Genomic DNA, 16,911 nt, shown 5'->3' on the forward strand with positions numbered 1-16,911 from the left:
TTTTTGGTAAACAGTAAAAGGGATTATTGTTAAATGGTTAATATTCTAATTACTGACCTCGCTGTAAGCATTTTCCAAGAATATTGACGGAGGACAAGTGAAAATCATTGCACCATTATATTTTTATACAATCACAAAAAATATTGAAAAAGTAATTTATTGAATTTCAGTAAACGAAAGCTAGCAAACGATCAATGAACCTTTAGGCGCAGCAACAAATGTATTAATGAATATAAAAATGGAATGCAATTTCATTTCATTTTTGTTCTTGTTAAAGCTGTCGTTTCATGTAAGCGATACTACAGTAAACTGGTATTGCATCCGTTGTTTTATCAATGATCATTGCATTTCAATATGTTGTTTACTGCAATGAGCACTACCGCCAAACCCCATGTAGACACCAATGAAAGCATTTAGCTTATCATTCATGGGATAACAACATTTTTATAATTCATAAAATTATGCCCGTTTTATATAATGTTCATTGCGGCGAAGCATACTAGTAGTTAGTTATATGTACACATATCGTGGGAGAGCGGTGTCGTAGACCGACAAATTAATTCCACTGCACACCTGCAAACACGTTGCCTACCACGTGATGCTCTGCTTTGTGGTTTTGATGTGATACATGGGGCTCAAGGAGCACTACGAAATATTGCCGGATAACTGGAAAGCCTTGTCCCTAAACGAAAAAACAACATCTGTTATTATTTTTTACTCCTCAATGCATCGTGTTCTGCTTAACGCATTCAAGGTTGTATAAGGTGTTTGGGGATGCTACGCAAAATTACTAGTGAAAGGGTTCATCTCTTTACGTAAAGTATGATTTGTTATTTTGTTAAAAATTGTCAAATGAATCACTACTAATCGATATGCTTTAACTAGCCCAAGTACAATTTTCACCTCTCATTAAAGGATTATTGGTGCAAATGTGTTTTCTACAGATTAAAAGTAATTCATCAAACCTCCGGATCAAAAATTATTATTCAATTGAAGACAAAACGTTTAAAATTTGCAGTCGTTGTTTAGTTTCTTTATTTCAATTTTCCTCCTTTTTATTGTTCTCGTTTTTGTTTTTGTTGTCCTCCATAATTATGAATTGCACACAGTGTATTGTCCGAACCATTTTTTATTGCTGGTGTGTATCAAACTTATCTGACGCATGCGGTCATGCTTGTCTGATAATCATGTTTCTCCTCTCTTACATGATCGCCACCAAAAGATTAAGAAACCCAGCTTCATTGAAACGTCGTGGAGCCAAATGTTTTACTCCTTCCAAATATTTACAGCTTTGATTTCAAGAACAAAATATCATTAACATTGAAACATTAGTCTGTTATATCACCTTCTTCTTCTTTTTCTTCTTTTTTAAAATTTGTCTAGGAAAAAATCATGTTATTTCCCAAAAATATATTTAAGGATTTCAATTTAACTTTTAAAAGGTGAAATATTTCGGTTTATCTTTTATAAAAACAAGTAACGAAGTAATTGCTTAAAATGTTGTCAATTTTTTTTTTTTTTTTTTTTTTTTAATTGGGTTTTTCATTTCACAACATATGTACATATGTAACATAATAATGATTGTAACATTTTTATAAACATATTACATAGTCTTTATACTATTTCTACTTAATAGTACAGTTTTGTATATTTCATATGAGGTGAAGCTGATTTTGAGAGAGAGAGAGAGAGAGAGAGAGAGAGAGAGAGAGAGAGAGAGAGAGAGAGAGAGAGATTATGCAGGTGGATTACAATACAAGTATAGACTATGTTATACTGAAAACAAATGAAATGATATGAGAGTTCACATCGATCAAAAAAACAGAAAAATTAAACTTATCTCTATAACTACAATTTTTCACAGATATTCTGCCAGTGGCTTTCGTATTCCTTATAATTACATCTTTTCAACAGCAAATATTTTTCAGTTAAGATTCTTTCTGTTATGACCTTTTTCAAGGCATGTATATTTGGTGTCGGATTACTTTTATATTTACATGAAAAAATATATTGCTTCACAATAAGAGCTATCAGGTTAAAAAATTTATAACTTTCTTTATTTTTGTATTTTCCAAAAAGAACTGATTGAATATCAGATGTAATCGAGATTTCAAACTGTGTAAAAATCCACTCTTCAACATCACACCACAATTCTTTTACTATATTACATTCATAAAATAAATGACTAATACTTTCTTCATCTTTTTTACAAAAGGTGCAAACAGCAGATTCTGCTTTTTTTTTTATATTAAAAAGATATTTATTTGTAGGGACAATCCTATGAAGTATTTGATATTGCAGCCAATGTAGTTTTGATTCCTGTGTACACTTAAAAGGGAGTTCAAAAATTCTACTCCAAGAAGTTTGTGAATAGTTATGTTGTCAATTTTTGATAGAATGGGTAAACTTGATGACTTTGAGGTGACTCCATTTGTAACTAACACCCCTCGTTTAAGGGAATCTCTCAAACTAATCTGTGATCCCCCATAAGTCACTCCCGTGGAGATGTCGCTCGTCAGATGGTAATTTAGAATCAATGAACTACAAAAATAAAACTTTAATAGACTTTGAAGGTCAGTATTTAAAAATAATGAAATCTACCACCTTCCTAGAATTTCATCTCTAGTGACATTTATAGACTTCAAGACTTTTTCTGAGAAATAAATTGATCTATTGACAAATTGTTATTCAAAATTATTTGTTAGATATTTTAAAGGCTTTTAAGATTTAAATATTATTACAAAACATCTTCAACTTAAATAAAAAGAAAAATAGGCTTAGTCTAGAACCTTCATTCCTCTTGATATTGTTTTTTTGAAAGAACATACTGGATAACAGGAGTCAAAAGATTATGGTTAAATTTTGAAAAGATTTTTTATATCAATTTTTATCACTCATCAATTGATGACAATGTTTATGAGGTTGCATGACTATAGTAAATCAATCATCAATTAATCTTCACCTGTATAACAAAATATGACCACATCCAAGAAGACAGACGGATTCCATTTTGTAGAAAAATAACAAATTGTTATTGTACTATTGTTTCATTTCAGCTCGATTGTACTTCACTAATGATGAATATGAAGACTACCAAGGTGATGAAGCGTACGTCTGCTTGATCCACAATACATTGTGAGATGTGCCACTTTTGATAAAGAGAACAGTTCTATTACCGGAAGTAAGTTGACAAACCCACATGGAGCTATGACGTACGTCAAACAGGTCTTTCATAAGATACCTTATCAGACCCATAAACTTGTCCCAATTCAGTAAAAATCTACATTACCGAATGACCGAGTTTTGTTTTAACCTTTACATTAACTCTAATTTATTTCTACAATATTCTTAACCAGTTTCCCAACCATTTTTACAACAGTGGTCAGCCACTGGCTGATTCAAGTTTAAAATTGTGAGGATCTGTTTATACCGTGTTAAAGGTTATGGATAGTGCAATTCAAGAGCATCATCTTTCACAAAATCGTGCAAAACGTTATCGGGCTGCAATAAACATTATATATCAAACAGCCCTCGTATAAAACATTTATCGCCCTCATTCAGTTATTGGCCATTCTTAATTAACACAAGTTCTATTGACGTTAACTATTTCAAATGTAGTTTACAAAAGCACAGAGCTGTATCTGAATTATCAACTGTTCCGTTTACAGAACGATGCACCCAGACATGTTGTATATATACACATTTGTTACCCCTCCCACATTTGTGCTCCCATGAATTTACTTACCATATTACAACGCATTTGATTCATGAATATATTGAAAATATAAGATGTTTACATATCCCAAATTCAATTTTTTGCCAATAAAAGAAAATTCAAAAAGTTGTTTGTGACATCTTTATTGAAACATCGCTTTCTTTAAAAAATGGGGTATCGTATTATTTGTTTGGACGAGGCAGTTGTATTTCCGGTAGAAAGCCTTTTGAGTAGATTATGTCACTGGCAGGCAATAAAGTTTTATGTTCATCATATCAGAATATTGTCGTGCCGTAAAAATGTCGTTTACCTATATAAACAAGATTTGACTCATTGGAAGTGCGTTCCAACTTGAGCTACACTCATGATATCACTGAAGACAACAGTTGGAAGGGATTGAACAAGATATACATTTGTACAAAGGACTCGAGAAAACCGAGCTGTTACCTTCTTAATTAAAGTATGTTATTTAGAAATAAAACACCATAATAAAATGAACTTAATATTTGTTGATGTACATTATTACTTTAATGAAAAAAAGCCATATCGTCTTAAAAGGGGGTTTGAGTCTGACATTATCATAATTATTTCGTACAGTCCGTGATTTTTCTTGGGTTGGTGCGTGTAGATTTCAGACCTGTCAGTTTGTACCGAACAAATCCCCATCTCCCTCACCATCATGCAATAAATGTATAGCATTTACATGTTTGTTTACTTTAAATCTTTGTTGAGAAAACCAATATAACAAGATGAGATTTCGTTGAAGAAAACGTGTAGGCCTTCTGTAAGATTTCAAAACAGCGATATGTAATAATGTAAAGCTTTTTAACCATTTTTCCGAATTTAAAGATTCAGGCCCCTAAATACGAAAACATAATTAACTTTTGTTTAAATTAAAAGACAAAATGTGCATCTTTGAAGATGGCTTCATTTTGCATCAAGTCCTTAACTATAACAAATCTCTGTTAATAAAAGCATGAAAAGGGAGATGTTTCATGAACGAAAAATATTTTTCAAGTAGGACGGATACAAGGTCACGTTACCAAAAAGTATGATATCCTTTAAGGAAGATGTTCGGCCATCTTGTACAATGCCTTTTGAATCACTCAGAACAACTGTCGAACTGTACAGCTACAGACTTATTTTGAAGATTTAAAAATCTGAAAAAATATGAAGGGGGTTCATTGTCCTGTTCGTGTATGCATTCTTTTCAAGCTAAATGACACGAAGGACTTCATATTTATTGCTTTTATATCTTTTGGCAACATTTTTGGCCATTTTCGGGCAGAAACAAGCCAGTTCAAGAAATGTTTACATTTTTATCCTCAAATGTACAAGATGGCCGCACATCCCCCTTAAAACATTCATCAAATCTAGAGAGGGAATGTCCAAGAAATTAAAGACGTGACTTCCAAGAAAAAATATAAAACAGGAGGAAAACAGAACGGTATTCCACTTTAAACGGAAGATCTGAATTACAGTGACCGTATTTTGGCAATTGGTTTTTGGAGCGCAGTTTGCTATTCGCAATTCAAAAGTGAACTACGTTCCAGAACGCAGTTCGCAATTCTTATTTGGGGCTTAAAATTTTCAGGGTCGTCTAGTAGTGGCATACCACTGCCACTTAAAAATATGTTGAAGTGGTCATCTCTTGTTTTTGAGATTCGGACTTATTCGCAATTCAAAATTTATAATTCATATTTGTAGCCTGAAATTTTTAGGGTCATCCACTAGTGGTATACTACTACCAGCGTGGAAATACGTTGAAGTGGTCATCTCTAGCTTTCGAGATTCGGGCTCCCACTTATAGAACACCATTCATTAAAATAGGGTTTCAAACATATATAGGACTCGGAAACTTGAGGGCCCCTACCTTGGGCGCTGAAATTTTCAGGGTCATCTACCAGTGGTATACCCCTATCACTGTAAAAATATGGCAATCATCATTAGTTGTTTAGATTTGGTCCCCACTCATAAAACACTATCCGCAATTCAAAAGTGAACTGCATTCAAGAACGCGCTTCGCAGTTCAAAATTTTTATAGCTTTCCAAAGATAACGTAATCATAAACAACATGTTTACGTTGATATCCGTAAGCATGTTGTTTATGATTGCGTTATCTTTAGAAAGCTATAAAAGTTGTGTCACATGGTCAATAAGTGCGATTTGTAGATAACGGCCAAGATGCATGCCTTTTCTATGCTATTGGTGTTATTTTTACCAGCCAAAGGTAAGCGGTTTGACATAAAAATTAAAAGTTTCTTAATTATTGCATATTTAAATACATGTATATGAAAATGCGGTCACTTGAAGTTTTAATTCCATTGTTTATTTAATATAATCACTCTAACAAATCTACTGCATAATGTATCATTATTACAAAGTAGGGTGAAATAGTTAGTAAGACAGTTATTAGAGTATAATGAAATCATTTAATTAAGGAAGGAGTCTTTTCTGGTTTTTGACTTGTCAAACGTAAATTTGATTAATTGTTCACTAAATCAAGATGAAAGGAAATTAAAATAGTATATTTTTCTTTTTTACTATCATACAACTTGGCATAGATAAAGTAATCAATGTTTAGAATCTATCAAGGACTATATTTAGAATTCCTGCAGATTAATGAGTCTGTTTTAGCACTTTAAAAACAATAACATTAATGTTGGATTTTTTTACTAATGTGAACTAATGATATGATACTTGGGTTTCAGAATATGTTTTTAAAATATGATTTGCCTACCAAATTACATTTTTATGAGCTTTTTAAAGTGCCCATTCTATGCATTGATTTTTGGGGGAAAATCAATAAAATCAGTTTTTCTCTCTTATTAAATGGTCAATGTATTAGCTTTTCTGTCAATATATATCTTTAAATGAAGTCTTTATAATATACATAAAAATCAGAAATATTTTATTATTGGAAGCATAAAAAAATAATCAAAATTTCTTCAAAATTTAAGAAAATTAGAGGAAATGCGGGCTAAGCAATATCAATTTTAGTATAAATATTTATTCCAATTTAGTAGTATAAGCTGACAGACATTCTGATATTCTATCATTTCATTGAAGAATAGAATATTCAAATCTTAAACAAATGTCTACAGAACTACAAAAATCTACACTTATTTTTATCATTCTTAACGTTGAGGAAAACCGTAGTGACCTTGACCTGACCTTTAGGCGAAAACAAAAAGGTCAAATTTGATTAAACTGATAGAATCATTTGGTAATATGATCCGTTTGACTGTGTCAAAATTTCATGAATTTCTTATTATAAGAGGTATGTTTGATAACGATTCCTTTATTTTCTGCAATCTGTGTTTGCACATAAGAATATTTTTTTTAAAGTAATCAGGAGCAAGCCAAGTCATTTCGTTGAGTTATTTCTGTTATGTTAACAACGGAATTGTTGGGTTTTTTTCAGTTCTTTTCAGTTCTTTTTCCAGCTGATTTTTCTAAATGCATAATAGTTTTGAACATCAATAAACAGTTCCTAGCATTTGTAACATTCATATTAGGTCTAAACCTATATGGATGTTTAGGAAACTGCATTTAATGCTACCGTAACACCGTGATATATAATTACCAAACACATTCTAATAAAACTCAAAAGTGAATGAAATAAACATGTCGAGCAGATTTAACTAAATGCTTCTAACTACTTCAACTTCCAATTTTATGTCATTTAACAAGTCTTGCCTTGCAACCAATAGCATTTTATGTGCCATTGTAGAAAAAAAGTTGCTTTAAAGCTAAAAACGAACGGAAAGTGAAATAAGCAAGTGTTTCTTTGTACGTCCTGTGGCTAACGACATTACTTTTTAAATTAATGGAAGCTATATTTTTTCGTCAAAACCTCACTTTTTACTGTCAATTTGATATCCTGTTAGTAAGTAACTACAGTGTTTGCGAGCTTGATAATTAAAACCATTATTGAAAGTCAGAAACAGATTTTCACAGCTTTTAAATCAGTCTGAATCTGATTGAAATATCTTTGTTTTAAGAACTTCTCATAAAACCGAATATTTAAGGTTTAATATTTGACAATTCTCAAATTTCTTAACAGAGAACCTTTTAATTCAAATAGGTTAAAACTGGCGTCAAGCTCTCTTAAATGGGCATGGACACGATTCTCTAAATTCTATTTTTTACAATGCTTTAGCAATGCATTTGTATTCCTTAACAACACATTTAGAGTCGGACGTAGAGTTAAAAGCAAGATACAGATATTTTTTTGCCATGTTTTTGTCCACCTAGGTGTTATATATATATATATATATATATATATATATATATATATATATATATATATATATATATATATATATATATATATATATATATATAAGTCTTTTTCCAGCTGATTTTTCTATATGCTTATTCGTTTTGAACATCAAATAACAATTCTTGGCGATTTTAACATTCATTATAGGTCTAAATATGGAATTTTCCGTTCAACATGTAAACATCACCATGACCTGGGCTTTGTTTAATTAACAAAGAATTTTGATCTCTGTATCTTTCTTATAACTCGACGACTGACACTCAAATTTTATCTCACTGTAAGAGTGCCTTACTGAAGCAGTGTTAACATTATAATCAGAAAAAAATGAGTTTTGTCCGAAAACGTGACCCCTTTAATTCTAAGTGAAAAGAGACAATACACGGTGTACGTCTTCAAATCAAAAGTAAATGTAAAATCTGCAAAACAATTGGCAGCGGTGGGATTCGAACCCACGCCTCCGAAGAGACTGGTGCCTTAAACCAGCGCCTTAGACCGCTCGGCCACGCTACCTTGCCGTTTATTCAATGAGGTACCAATCAATGATAAGTATACAGGTATATTTAAGTGAATGAAATTTTCAGGAATACTATTTCATCACTTTCAATCCAATTCTTTTTATTCACTCAAGACCAGTTCACAGGTATTTGAGGTTCGAAATAAGTATATACAAAGGTACACACTGAAAACAGTCAAGGATAACATGTACAGTACAGAAGTAATAATGATTAAAAAAAAGAAGATAAGATAAGTTTTTAAAAACCTACAAAATTATCAATATTTTTTATCATTAAAAATCATTATTCAGTGAAATAAATCTCTATCTCATTTGTTTGACTGGTAGCAGTTATATCACTTTTAAAAGAACTAGATGGTCTTGGCCCTTTTTGAACTGCATTTATCTCCTTAAAAGAATTGCTCAATGTAACAATATAAAAGATATGGTTAAAAAAAATATGTGCCAAATTTAAAAGATAAATATATTTGATTTATTTCTTAACTAAATGATGATTTATTGCTATCAAATCATATTTTAAATTTTAAAGTAGATCTGATAGAACATTTGTTGATCATCGAGTCTCATTTAACAACAAAATGTAATTGTTTTATCCCAAAAAAAAAATGTAAGTCATCACTTTTAGATTCAGATTAAGTATGTGATTTTGAAATTAGCTTCATATGTTAAAAATCAAAATAAGGGTTAATACTTTTTATGTTTCTTAGTTATCTTTTTAAAATGTACATGAAAGTCGAGGTTTTAGTTACGATTCAGAAAGTCTCTCTCCAGTGTAGCTGAGTATTTCTACTGTATTTAAGAAATGAAAAAAAACATGGTAGCTTAAGGACACATGTATCGTTCGACTCAACATGTAATTTACGCAGAGTTATACACGATATCTAAATGTTATTATAATAAATAGCATGGAAAGAAGGAATTCCTTATTATTTAAATTTCTTCACCTTTATAATCTAATTTAGGCTTAAGCGTTTCAACAAGAAGGCCTCCTAGCATTTACTTGCAGCCAGAAGAAAATGTTTATTACAAACAGGGAGAGTCCGTGCAATTACCCTGCAAAGCAGATGGAGACCCAAGACCAACGTAAATCCTTGGAAGAAAGCATCCATAGATTAAAATGACAATCTTTATTCATCTTAAAACTGAAAAAAAACAACTTAAGAATAGTTTATTCTACAATTTTAATGGGATTGTTGACAGTATAGTGGCTAAATATTTAATGAAAAATTGATATAAGTATTCTTTCTCTGTGATTTTGCTTGAATTTCTTTCTTTCTAAAGAAGTAATTCAACTATTTCTGAAATAACGATTTAAGGTTTAAACATGTGGAATAGTGATATCATGTATATGAAGAGTTTTCAAAATGCAATTTGAATTTTACTATTCTAGGTACAGGTGGAAGAAAAATGGAATTCACCTGAATTTCGGCAACACTGTTGTACATTTCGTTCAGCTGCTGAATGAGGGCACTTTAGTCATTAATGCCTCAGAGGCCAAAGACGAGGGCATTTACCAATGCATTGCAGACAACGACTATGGAACATCAGTGTCAACTAATATCAACTTAAGGTGTTCTATTTTATTTTAAATATTCTCCAATATTTACAGATCTTTATGTAATCTATCATACACAGTCATTGAATTTTTTTTTAATTGCGTAAAATTAATCATCAAAATCTTAATTTGTTACTAAACTTGTCAGCTTGATAAGGTTTATCACTAATTCACTATTTCCATGGCGTAGGATGGGTAAACTTGATGACTTTATGGCGGCTTTCCCTTTAACTCACACCCCTCGCCTGGGAGAATCCGTCGAACTGAATTGTATTCCTCCCCCAAGCTACCCTCCTGCAGAGGTACAGTGGGTTCTCGTTACACCTGAGGGTCATGTTGAACCTGTTAACTACGACAATAGAATATTGATGGATTTGGATGGTCAGTAAGCTGTGTACAGAAGGGCTATGGTACTCATGTGAATGTAAAGGCCTGTGAGCCTTTTGTTTGATTTAATTTCTTACATCAATTTATATGCTTCTAAGCATAAAATAAACTTTAAAAGCTTGAAATGGATTAACAAAACCAGAAAAGTCAGTAAATTCAATAGTTTACAAATTAAACGATAGAAATGCTTAAATTAAAATTGGTATTAATTTAACACAAAACAAAGCAAAAGTAGAGTTCGGTTGACTTACGTAGGACCAGATCGCGAGGATATAGACTTCTGTTTTATTGACTTAAACAACCTGCATTTTTCAAGTTCTTCATTAGTAACATGTAGTTTTCACATATAAGATTTGGTACCATGACTGCAAATATTTCCCGTTTGTTGCGAAATGATATATTCAAATAAACAACCTGTCACACTTTTTCATACATGTTTTATATTAACCGGTATATTTAATTCACAATTCACTTTTTTAGGCACAAAGACCAAACAAAATCAGTCGATGTTATAGTCTTATTATCAGTCGAAAGTATGTCATCTTGATTTTTACGAAGTACATGTACATGTATAATGTATTAGATGCACATGGTAGAAGTTTCAGGAGTTGACATAATTAAATTAACACAAATCTCCCCTTGAATTATCTTGTAGGTCGTTTGTACATTACCAATGTCCAGGAGCAGGACAAACAAGGGGATAAGGCCTACGTATGCATGGTCACCAACTACTTCATGAGGCGTAACACTTACGATAAAGCTAATTTCATTATTCCAAGCGGAAGTGAGTAGATAAACTCTCATAAAATAAAAGATTTGGAAAATTAGTTGGCCTGATTGTCGCAGGGAAATCTTTTAATCGAATATTAAAGTCCGTTTAAAATGCACTTAACAACTCGATTTTTAAATGCAATGTGCTTTTTCTTTAAATAGTATACATGCAACACTTGTTTATTCGTCACAATGGCTTGTGATATTAATCTTCGAGGCGTTTTGCACAATTTTTATCATTTGCGTGCATTGTATGTCTTAATTTTCGAAACTGTTGCAGGAAAACTGAATCATAGAGAAATAACAAATTCATTCTTATGTAAACTCTGTTGGAACATAATTATCAATCGTGTGTTGTCCCAACCAAGTTATATTCGTATGATATTTTCTCATTTTGAGACAGTGTTGTAGTATTTTTTTTCAACAGATATATCCACCACTATTTTAAGTATGAATGAAATCATTTTTCTACTTTAGGTACGCTTGTTAATAGACCTGTCGGATATTTTTGGACCTCACCCTCAGAGCAAGTTGGTATTATAGGGGAAACCTTAAAACTCAAGTGCATCTTCGGTGGAAAGTATGTGGAAAACGTTTTCTATGACTCAGTGAAATATCATCATACTTTGTCGATGTTTGTAAGAAATACGTTTATAAATTTATGTTAATAATTTATATCAAAATATTTTTTTACAACTATGTTGTAAAACTTTTGATAAAAAAAAATACGTGTGCTTGTGGAATATTACATGAATATCTCCTTTGCGTTTAGTCCCACTCCTGAAGTGGTTTGGTTGAAAAATAATGTAACTCTCCCGGACACTTATGAGTTTTCTCACGGAGGCCATGAGCTGACAATAGCAAACCTGACAAAGGATGACGCCGGCCAATACGAGTGCATAGGAACAAACTCACTGGGACACCAAATATTCAGAAGTTTTAGAAGTTTTGTTGTCAGAGTGGAATGTAAGGACAGAAGAAAATGTTTTTTTTAAACAACTAACTTCTTTACATCTTTATTTTTGTTTAAGAGAAATGCTGTATACAGGGTAATTTTCTCCCTGTATAATTTTCGCCCTTCTACACCTTGTACACTTGCAACCAGATTCGCCCCTTCTTGTATTCGCCCAGACATAGTTTTGTTTAAAGAAAAATATGTTGAGACATTGGGATTCACCCAGTCTTAAATACGACCGCTGCAACGAGGGCGAAGCGGCGAAAATAAAACGGGGCGAATATTTCCCGGTATAAAGTATTCATCTTTAGTTTTACAAAGTGATCCTCTCTTTAGGATAATTTTGCCGACATGTGCTTGTTAGGATCAAGACAATAGATGTAATTGAAAATCTTTGAAATGTTTTATTGCAGCCGAGCAGTCAGGACAATATGGTGATTCTGAAAATAATTACTTTATTTATATTTAAGGAATAGGGAATCATTCTCTGGGTATTATGAGGTGATAATTTCGGTTGGGGCGTGGCTTTATGATAGATTTGACCACGCTCCGACCGGTTATCACGTCATTATATTCAAAGAATGATTACTTATACTTATATTAAAATCAATTACAATGTGTACAGGTAAAAAAAAGTTTACCTTTGAGCTTTACAGACACATTCAGTGTTGTAACTTTAACTGCAAAATTGACACTGTAATCAAAACAAACTCAGAGACTCAGCATTTACACTGATAAGTAATGAATAAGTCAATATGAAATTCACATACCGTAAGATGCAGTTAAGAATTCGATTGGATACCAACTTCTGTAAACGCTATAATTTTCTAACTTTCAAAAAATAGACTAAAATAAATATAGATATTCTGTTTTAAAACAACGAAAAGAAAAAAAAGAAACGAATAAATACACATTTAGATTATAATATACTCTTACTATCATATAAAGAACTAGTATTAAGTTTTTTAACCTGATCTTTTTATTCATGGTCCATAAGTTCCGTGGGATCAATCGCATCTAGGGTAGAAATACTAGAATTTGGTAGATGAGTTTGGTGTTACTATAGTCTTTTTAAAAAAGATGGGTGTATTCGGTATTCCACTGCCTTTAGCCAAGCCGGACTGGGAGGAGGAGCCAAAAGACGTGGAAACAAGTGCTGGAACATCCGCCACTTTTATCTGTAAGGCCAATGGTTTCCCTGAACCTAACATAGCGTGGTTTACCAACGGAATCAAACTGGAAGGTAGTGTTAACTTGTATTCTAAACTCTGTGACGCTGACCGCGTAGTTAAACGATGTTACTTTATAACGATACCCAAATGAGAATGACTTGTTGCATTATTTAATTGTAAATTAATTATAAATGTGATTCATAACATTGGTTGAATTAATTAACCGGGTGGCAGTTAATACAAAATTTACAACATGATAACTTGTAAGTTTTGTGTTACTGTTTAATATTCACAACATGACAATGCTATAATGGTTTTATAAGATAAAGTGACAGTATATTAATGGAAACTTTAAAAGGAACCCTTGGACTCTTTTCCATTTTTTATTTCTATCAAGTTGACATTAAGCTGACATTAAACCATTATTTTACATTCGAAGAATCTACCGTTCCTATAATTCAAAGTGGACGCTTTATAAAACCTGATGCTTACAACATAACCTTCGTGCAACTGAACAATCACGACAGCCTGGTGCTTTAGTGTAACGCCTCCAACGTCCACGGTCATGTGTTTGCTGATGTTTATCTCAGCGTTCTTGGTAAGCATTTCTTTCCTTTTAGCGAATAGTCATTCAAATTCATTTAATCAACAAATTGTTTATAAAATTCTAGTAAAATTCAGATTGTTTTTAATAACTACGATAATGTAACAGTATATTTCTGTAGCTGGCTTGGTTATCAAGTCGAATTAAGTCTTTGATACTGATGAAGAATTTTTATTCAATATTAGAACAACATCCGGAATTAATTACGTAAAATCATACATACATGCGATACACAAAATTGTAAATAAAGGTTATTTAAACATTTGAAGTGTTGAAGAAATTACAACATTTACAATTTCTGTTTTTACAGAGAATCGTCTCGGACCAATGATAGTTGGCTAAACTGAAATGACGCTGCAAACTAAGAAGTCAATGTAACTTTATTTTTATTTGCTTATGATATGTTACAGACGGCAAAAGCAAAATAACTTTTACGTTATAAAGCACATATTAACGTTGATATATCATTTGATTTTTTTTAAATTATTGTGTAATAGTTTTTGTCGCATGTCAAAATCTGTTCAAATTTATTTTTTAAAAAATCAAAAAACTGAAATGTTGAATTGAACTTATCAATTTTTTATGAAATTATAATATCACCATATAGAAATGCCATTATTATACTTGATTAAGCCTTCATATTTGGTCAAAATTGATTCTGGAAAAGACCAGTTGACCCTCAAAATGAATTGGGTTTATACGACAATTAATATATAAACATGCTATGTCATATGAATAACATTACTACATTACTTAGATTTAGAACAAGCCATCATAAACTGTCAATTGAGACAGGCAAAACAATATACCTAGAAATCAACGATTTTGTAATTTATGTAAAAATAACATTGGTGATTAATATCACTATATTATGATATGTCCAGATTTGAAAGAAAAAAGAAAAGCCTATTTACCATCGATGTATTATAGACGACCAAATGCTTCCAAATCTGTTTAAAATTATGTTCATGTTTAAAACAAATAGCTGCTATTAATAACCTATTTAAATTTATCAATATTATAAATAAGAGAGTCAACTCTCCGGGTTGATGTGTACAGTATACATTCTTGCTTTATGTATCACATTGTATTGTATATTTTCTGTATGTTGTTTTAATAAATCGTTTAAATATCGTTTGATAAAATAAAGATAATGATATATTTAAAAAGTCTGATAACAAATTATGATTAGATTAGATGAATTGACTTTTACATTTTTGTCCATTTACCTTAAATATAAAACCAAATGAATTATGAAAAATTGCTGGTCCAAAGCCAATTGGAAGCTGATTCAATGGATAATTATATGATGAAGGGGAAAACTACATAGACAGTCATATGGGGTACTCCGTGTCTCTTTTTACAATTGAGTTGCAGATTATGTAAAGAGTCACGTTTGAAATTTTATATTTATAACATATGGGTCATATTTCAATTCTTGTTTTCAATTTTCTTTGGTTTCTATGATTTTATCGAATATTTTCAATCTAGATAATATGAAATTAACAAAATACAAAAAACGCTTGAGTAAAGCGCTTAATTATATTTTTAATGGTGATAGTTCACATTTTATAAGATTCATTGTATGATGATCAATATATCATTAGTTAAGAAGATAAAATTCTCCTCTGTCGTTTTTGTGGGTTTTTTTAGAAAGTTGACCTACACCTGAATATCGGGCATTTTTACTTTTTATATCTTTCAACCAACAGTCCATAAAACAATTAAGAACTCATAATTTCCAGGATTTTGATTCTGTTAATTAATCATAATAATGCTTATCAATTTCAATTTGTTTATTCTCTCAAATCATTAGATACACATGTACATGAGGTACAAAACTGTCTTATTTGCGTTAAATTGTAATGTCAATAGCTTAATTAAATATAATATTATATTACAACACAGTAATACATGTTTCTAGTCTATTCTTTAAAAACTGCTGATCTATCTTATTTATGTACATATACATCCATTTATAAACAGTTTGTAAATTTTCATAAATGTTTTAATCATGCAAGTACTGGTATTGGTTTATACATATAAAATGTTTTAAGTAATGATCCTGCAGAAAATTGCTGATCTATATTTGAAAAAAAAAATCTTTGGTTATTTTTATTTATTTATTTATTTTGATCATCATTTAAATTGTTTTGTGAATCAAGTGAATGAATTTAGCCAAAGCATTATAATATTCATCTTAAATGGGATTTCAACCAGCTTTAAAAGAGGGGATTTTCTTAGGATATGGTTTCAATCATTTTTGCTATTGGGTAGGGGTGGTGTTTCGATAATATCACATTTATAAATTTGTGTAAATGTGTTTTTATTTATTTTTTTCGACCTCAAAGACACAATTTTTTCGGAAAAAGGTTTAAACAAGTAAAAAGCTGTCAATGTGACAGCAAATCGGGTTTCCTTTAATGAAAACTGTATCCATAATCCATGTCAACCCTGAAATGATGAACACTACCTACCGTAGCCAGTGAAATGGAGTAACCTATATGCAATATTTTGCCAAAAATGACTAAGTTCAAAAGCTGGTATTTTTTTTTCATAAATTATCAGAAATCAAAATCCTAACAATATGCACATCTCTGATATATGTACAATTGATCTACAAAAGAACAACATCCTATCTTGAAAACTGTGGGAGGAGTTATCCGTACAATGAGGGTACTCTTTTGGCAGCCGCCCACCCACCTACCTGCCCGCCATTTTCATCATTTTAATAACCGGATTTTTCCGTTGGAAAAGCTGGTTAAAAACAGATCTAACTCACTGTGACACAAAACTAGTTAATATCATGAAATTCTCCTTACTTATTTAATTTCTTTAAAAATATCATGAACCACAATTTTTCAGGACGAAAAATGAATGAAGACATTTTATAAAAATGACTAACTATGTGAGCTGAAATGTTAATTATTATTTGTACGAAAAAATCCAAAAA

At 31.2% G+C, this 16,911-nt stretch overlaps 1 protein-coding gene and 1 non-coding gene across 5 annotated transcripts; one reads left to right on the top strand and one right to left on the bottom strand.

Annotated features, from left to right (window-relative positions):
- Window positions 1-5,852: 5,852 nt before the first annotated feature.
- On the top strand, window positions 5,853-15,092 carry LOC105346177 (neuroglian). 4 transcript variants are annotated; one of them, XM_066069844.1, is made up of 10 exons: window positions 5,853-5,945; window positions 9,477-9,597; window positions 9,905-10,084; window positions 10,260-10,450; window positions 11,112-11,240; window positions 11,705-11,807; window positions 12,000-12,193; window positions 13,294-13,425; window positions 13,794-13,952; window positions 14,269-15,092. In XM_066069844.1, exons 1-9 carry the CDS (start codon window positions 5,900-5,902, stop codon window positions 13,892-13,894), a joined length of 1,197 nt encoding a protein of 398 aa, XP_065925916.1. In that variant the 5' UTR covers window positions 5,853-5,899; the 3' UTR covers window positions 13,895-13,952; window positions 14,269-15,092. The 4 variants fall into 4 exon arrangements, with proteins under 4 accessions (XP_065925916.1, XP_065925917.1, XP_065925919.1 ...); XM_066069845.1 differs by having other exon boundaries at window positions 13,819-13,952; XM_066069847.1 differs by lacking the exon at window positions 14,269-15,092 and having other exon boundaries at window positions 13,263-13,425; window positions 13,819-13,951.
- Trnal-aag (transfer RNA leucine (anticodon AAG)) lies at window positions 8,429-8,510 on the bottom strand. The gene has a single exon. It is a non-coding gene; the product is annotated as a tRNA-Leu (tRNA).
- Window positions 15,093-16,911: the final 1,819 nt, after the last annotated feature.

The sequence above is a fragment of the Magallana gigas genome, chromosome 8 (genome assembly GCF_963853765.1).
Source record: "Magallana gigas chromosome 8, xbMagGiga1.1, whole genome shotgun sequence".
In the NCBI taxonomy this organism is placed as follows: domain Eukaryota; kingdom Metazoa; phylum Mollusca; class Bivalvia; order Ostreida; family Ostreidae; genus Magallana; species Magallana gigas.

What these genes read in the sequence shown, in the direction of transcription:
- LOC105346177 (XM_066069844.1), top strand. Translation starts at nt 5,900, where the DNA reads ATGCATGCCTTTTCTATGCTATTGGTGTTATTTTTACCAGCCAAAG. An exon ending in TTTCATTATTCCAAGCGGAA is followed by an intron (nt 11,241 to 11,704) that starts GTGAGTAGATAA and finishes TTTCTACTTTAG; the next exon opens with GTACGCTTGTTAATAGACCT. An exon ending in AAGTGCATCTTCGGTGGAAA is followed by an intron (nt 11,808 to 11,999) that starts GTATGTGGAAAA and finishes CTTTGCGTTTAG; the next exon opens with TCCCACTCCTGAAGTGGTTT.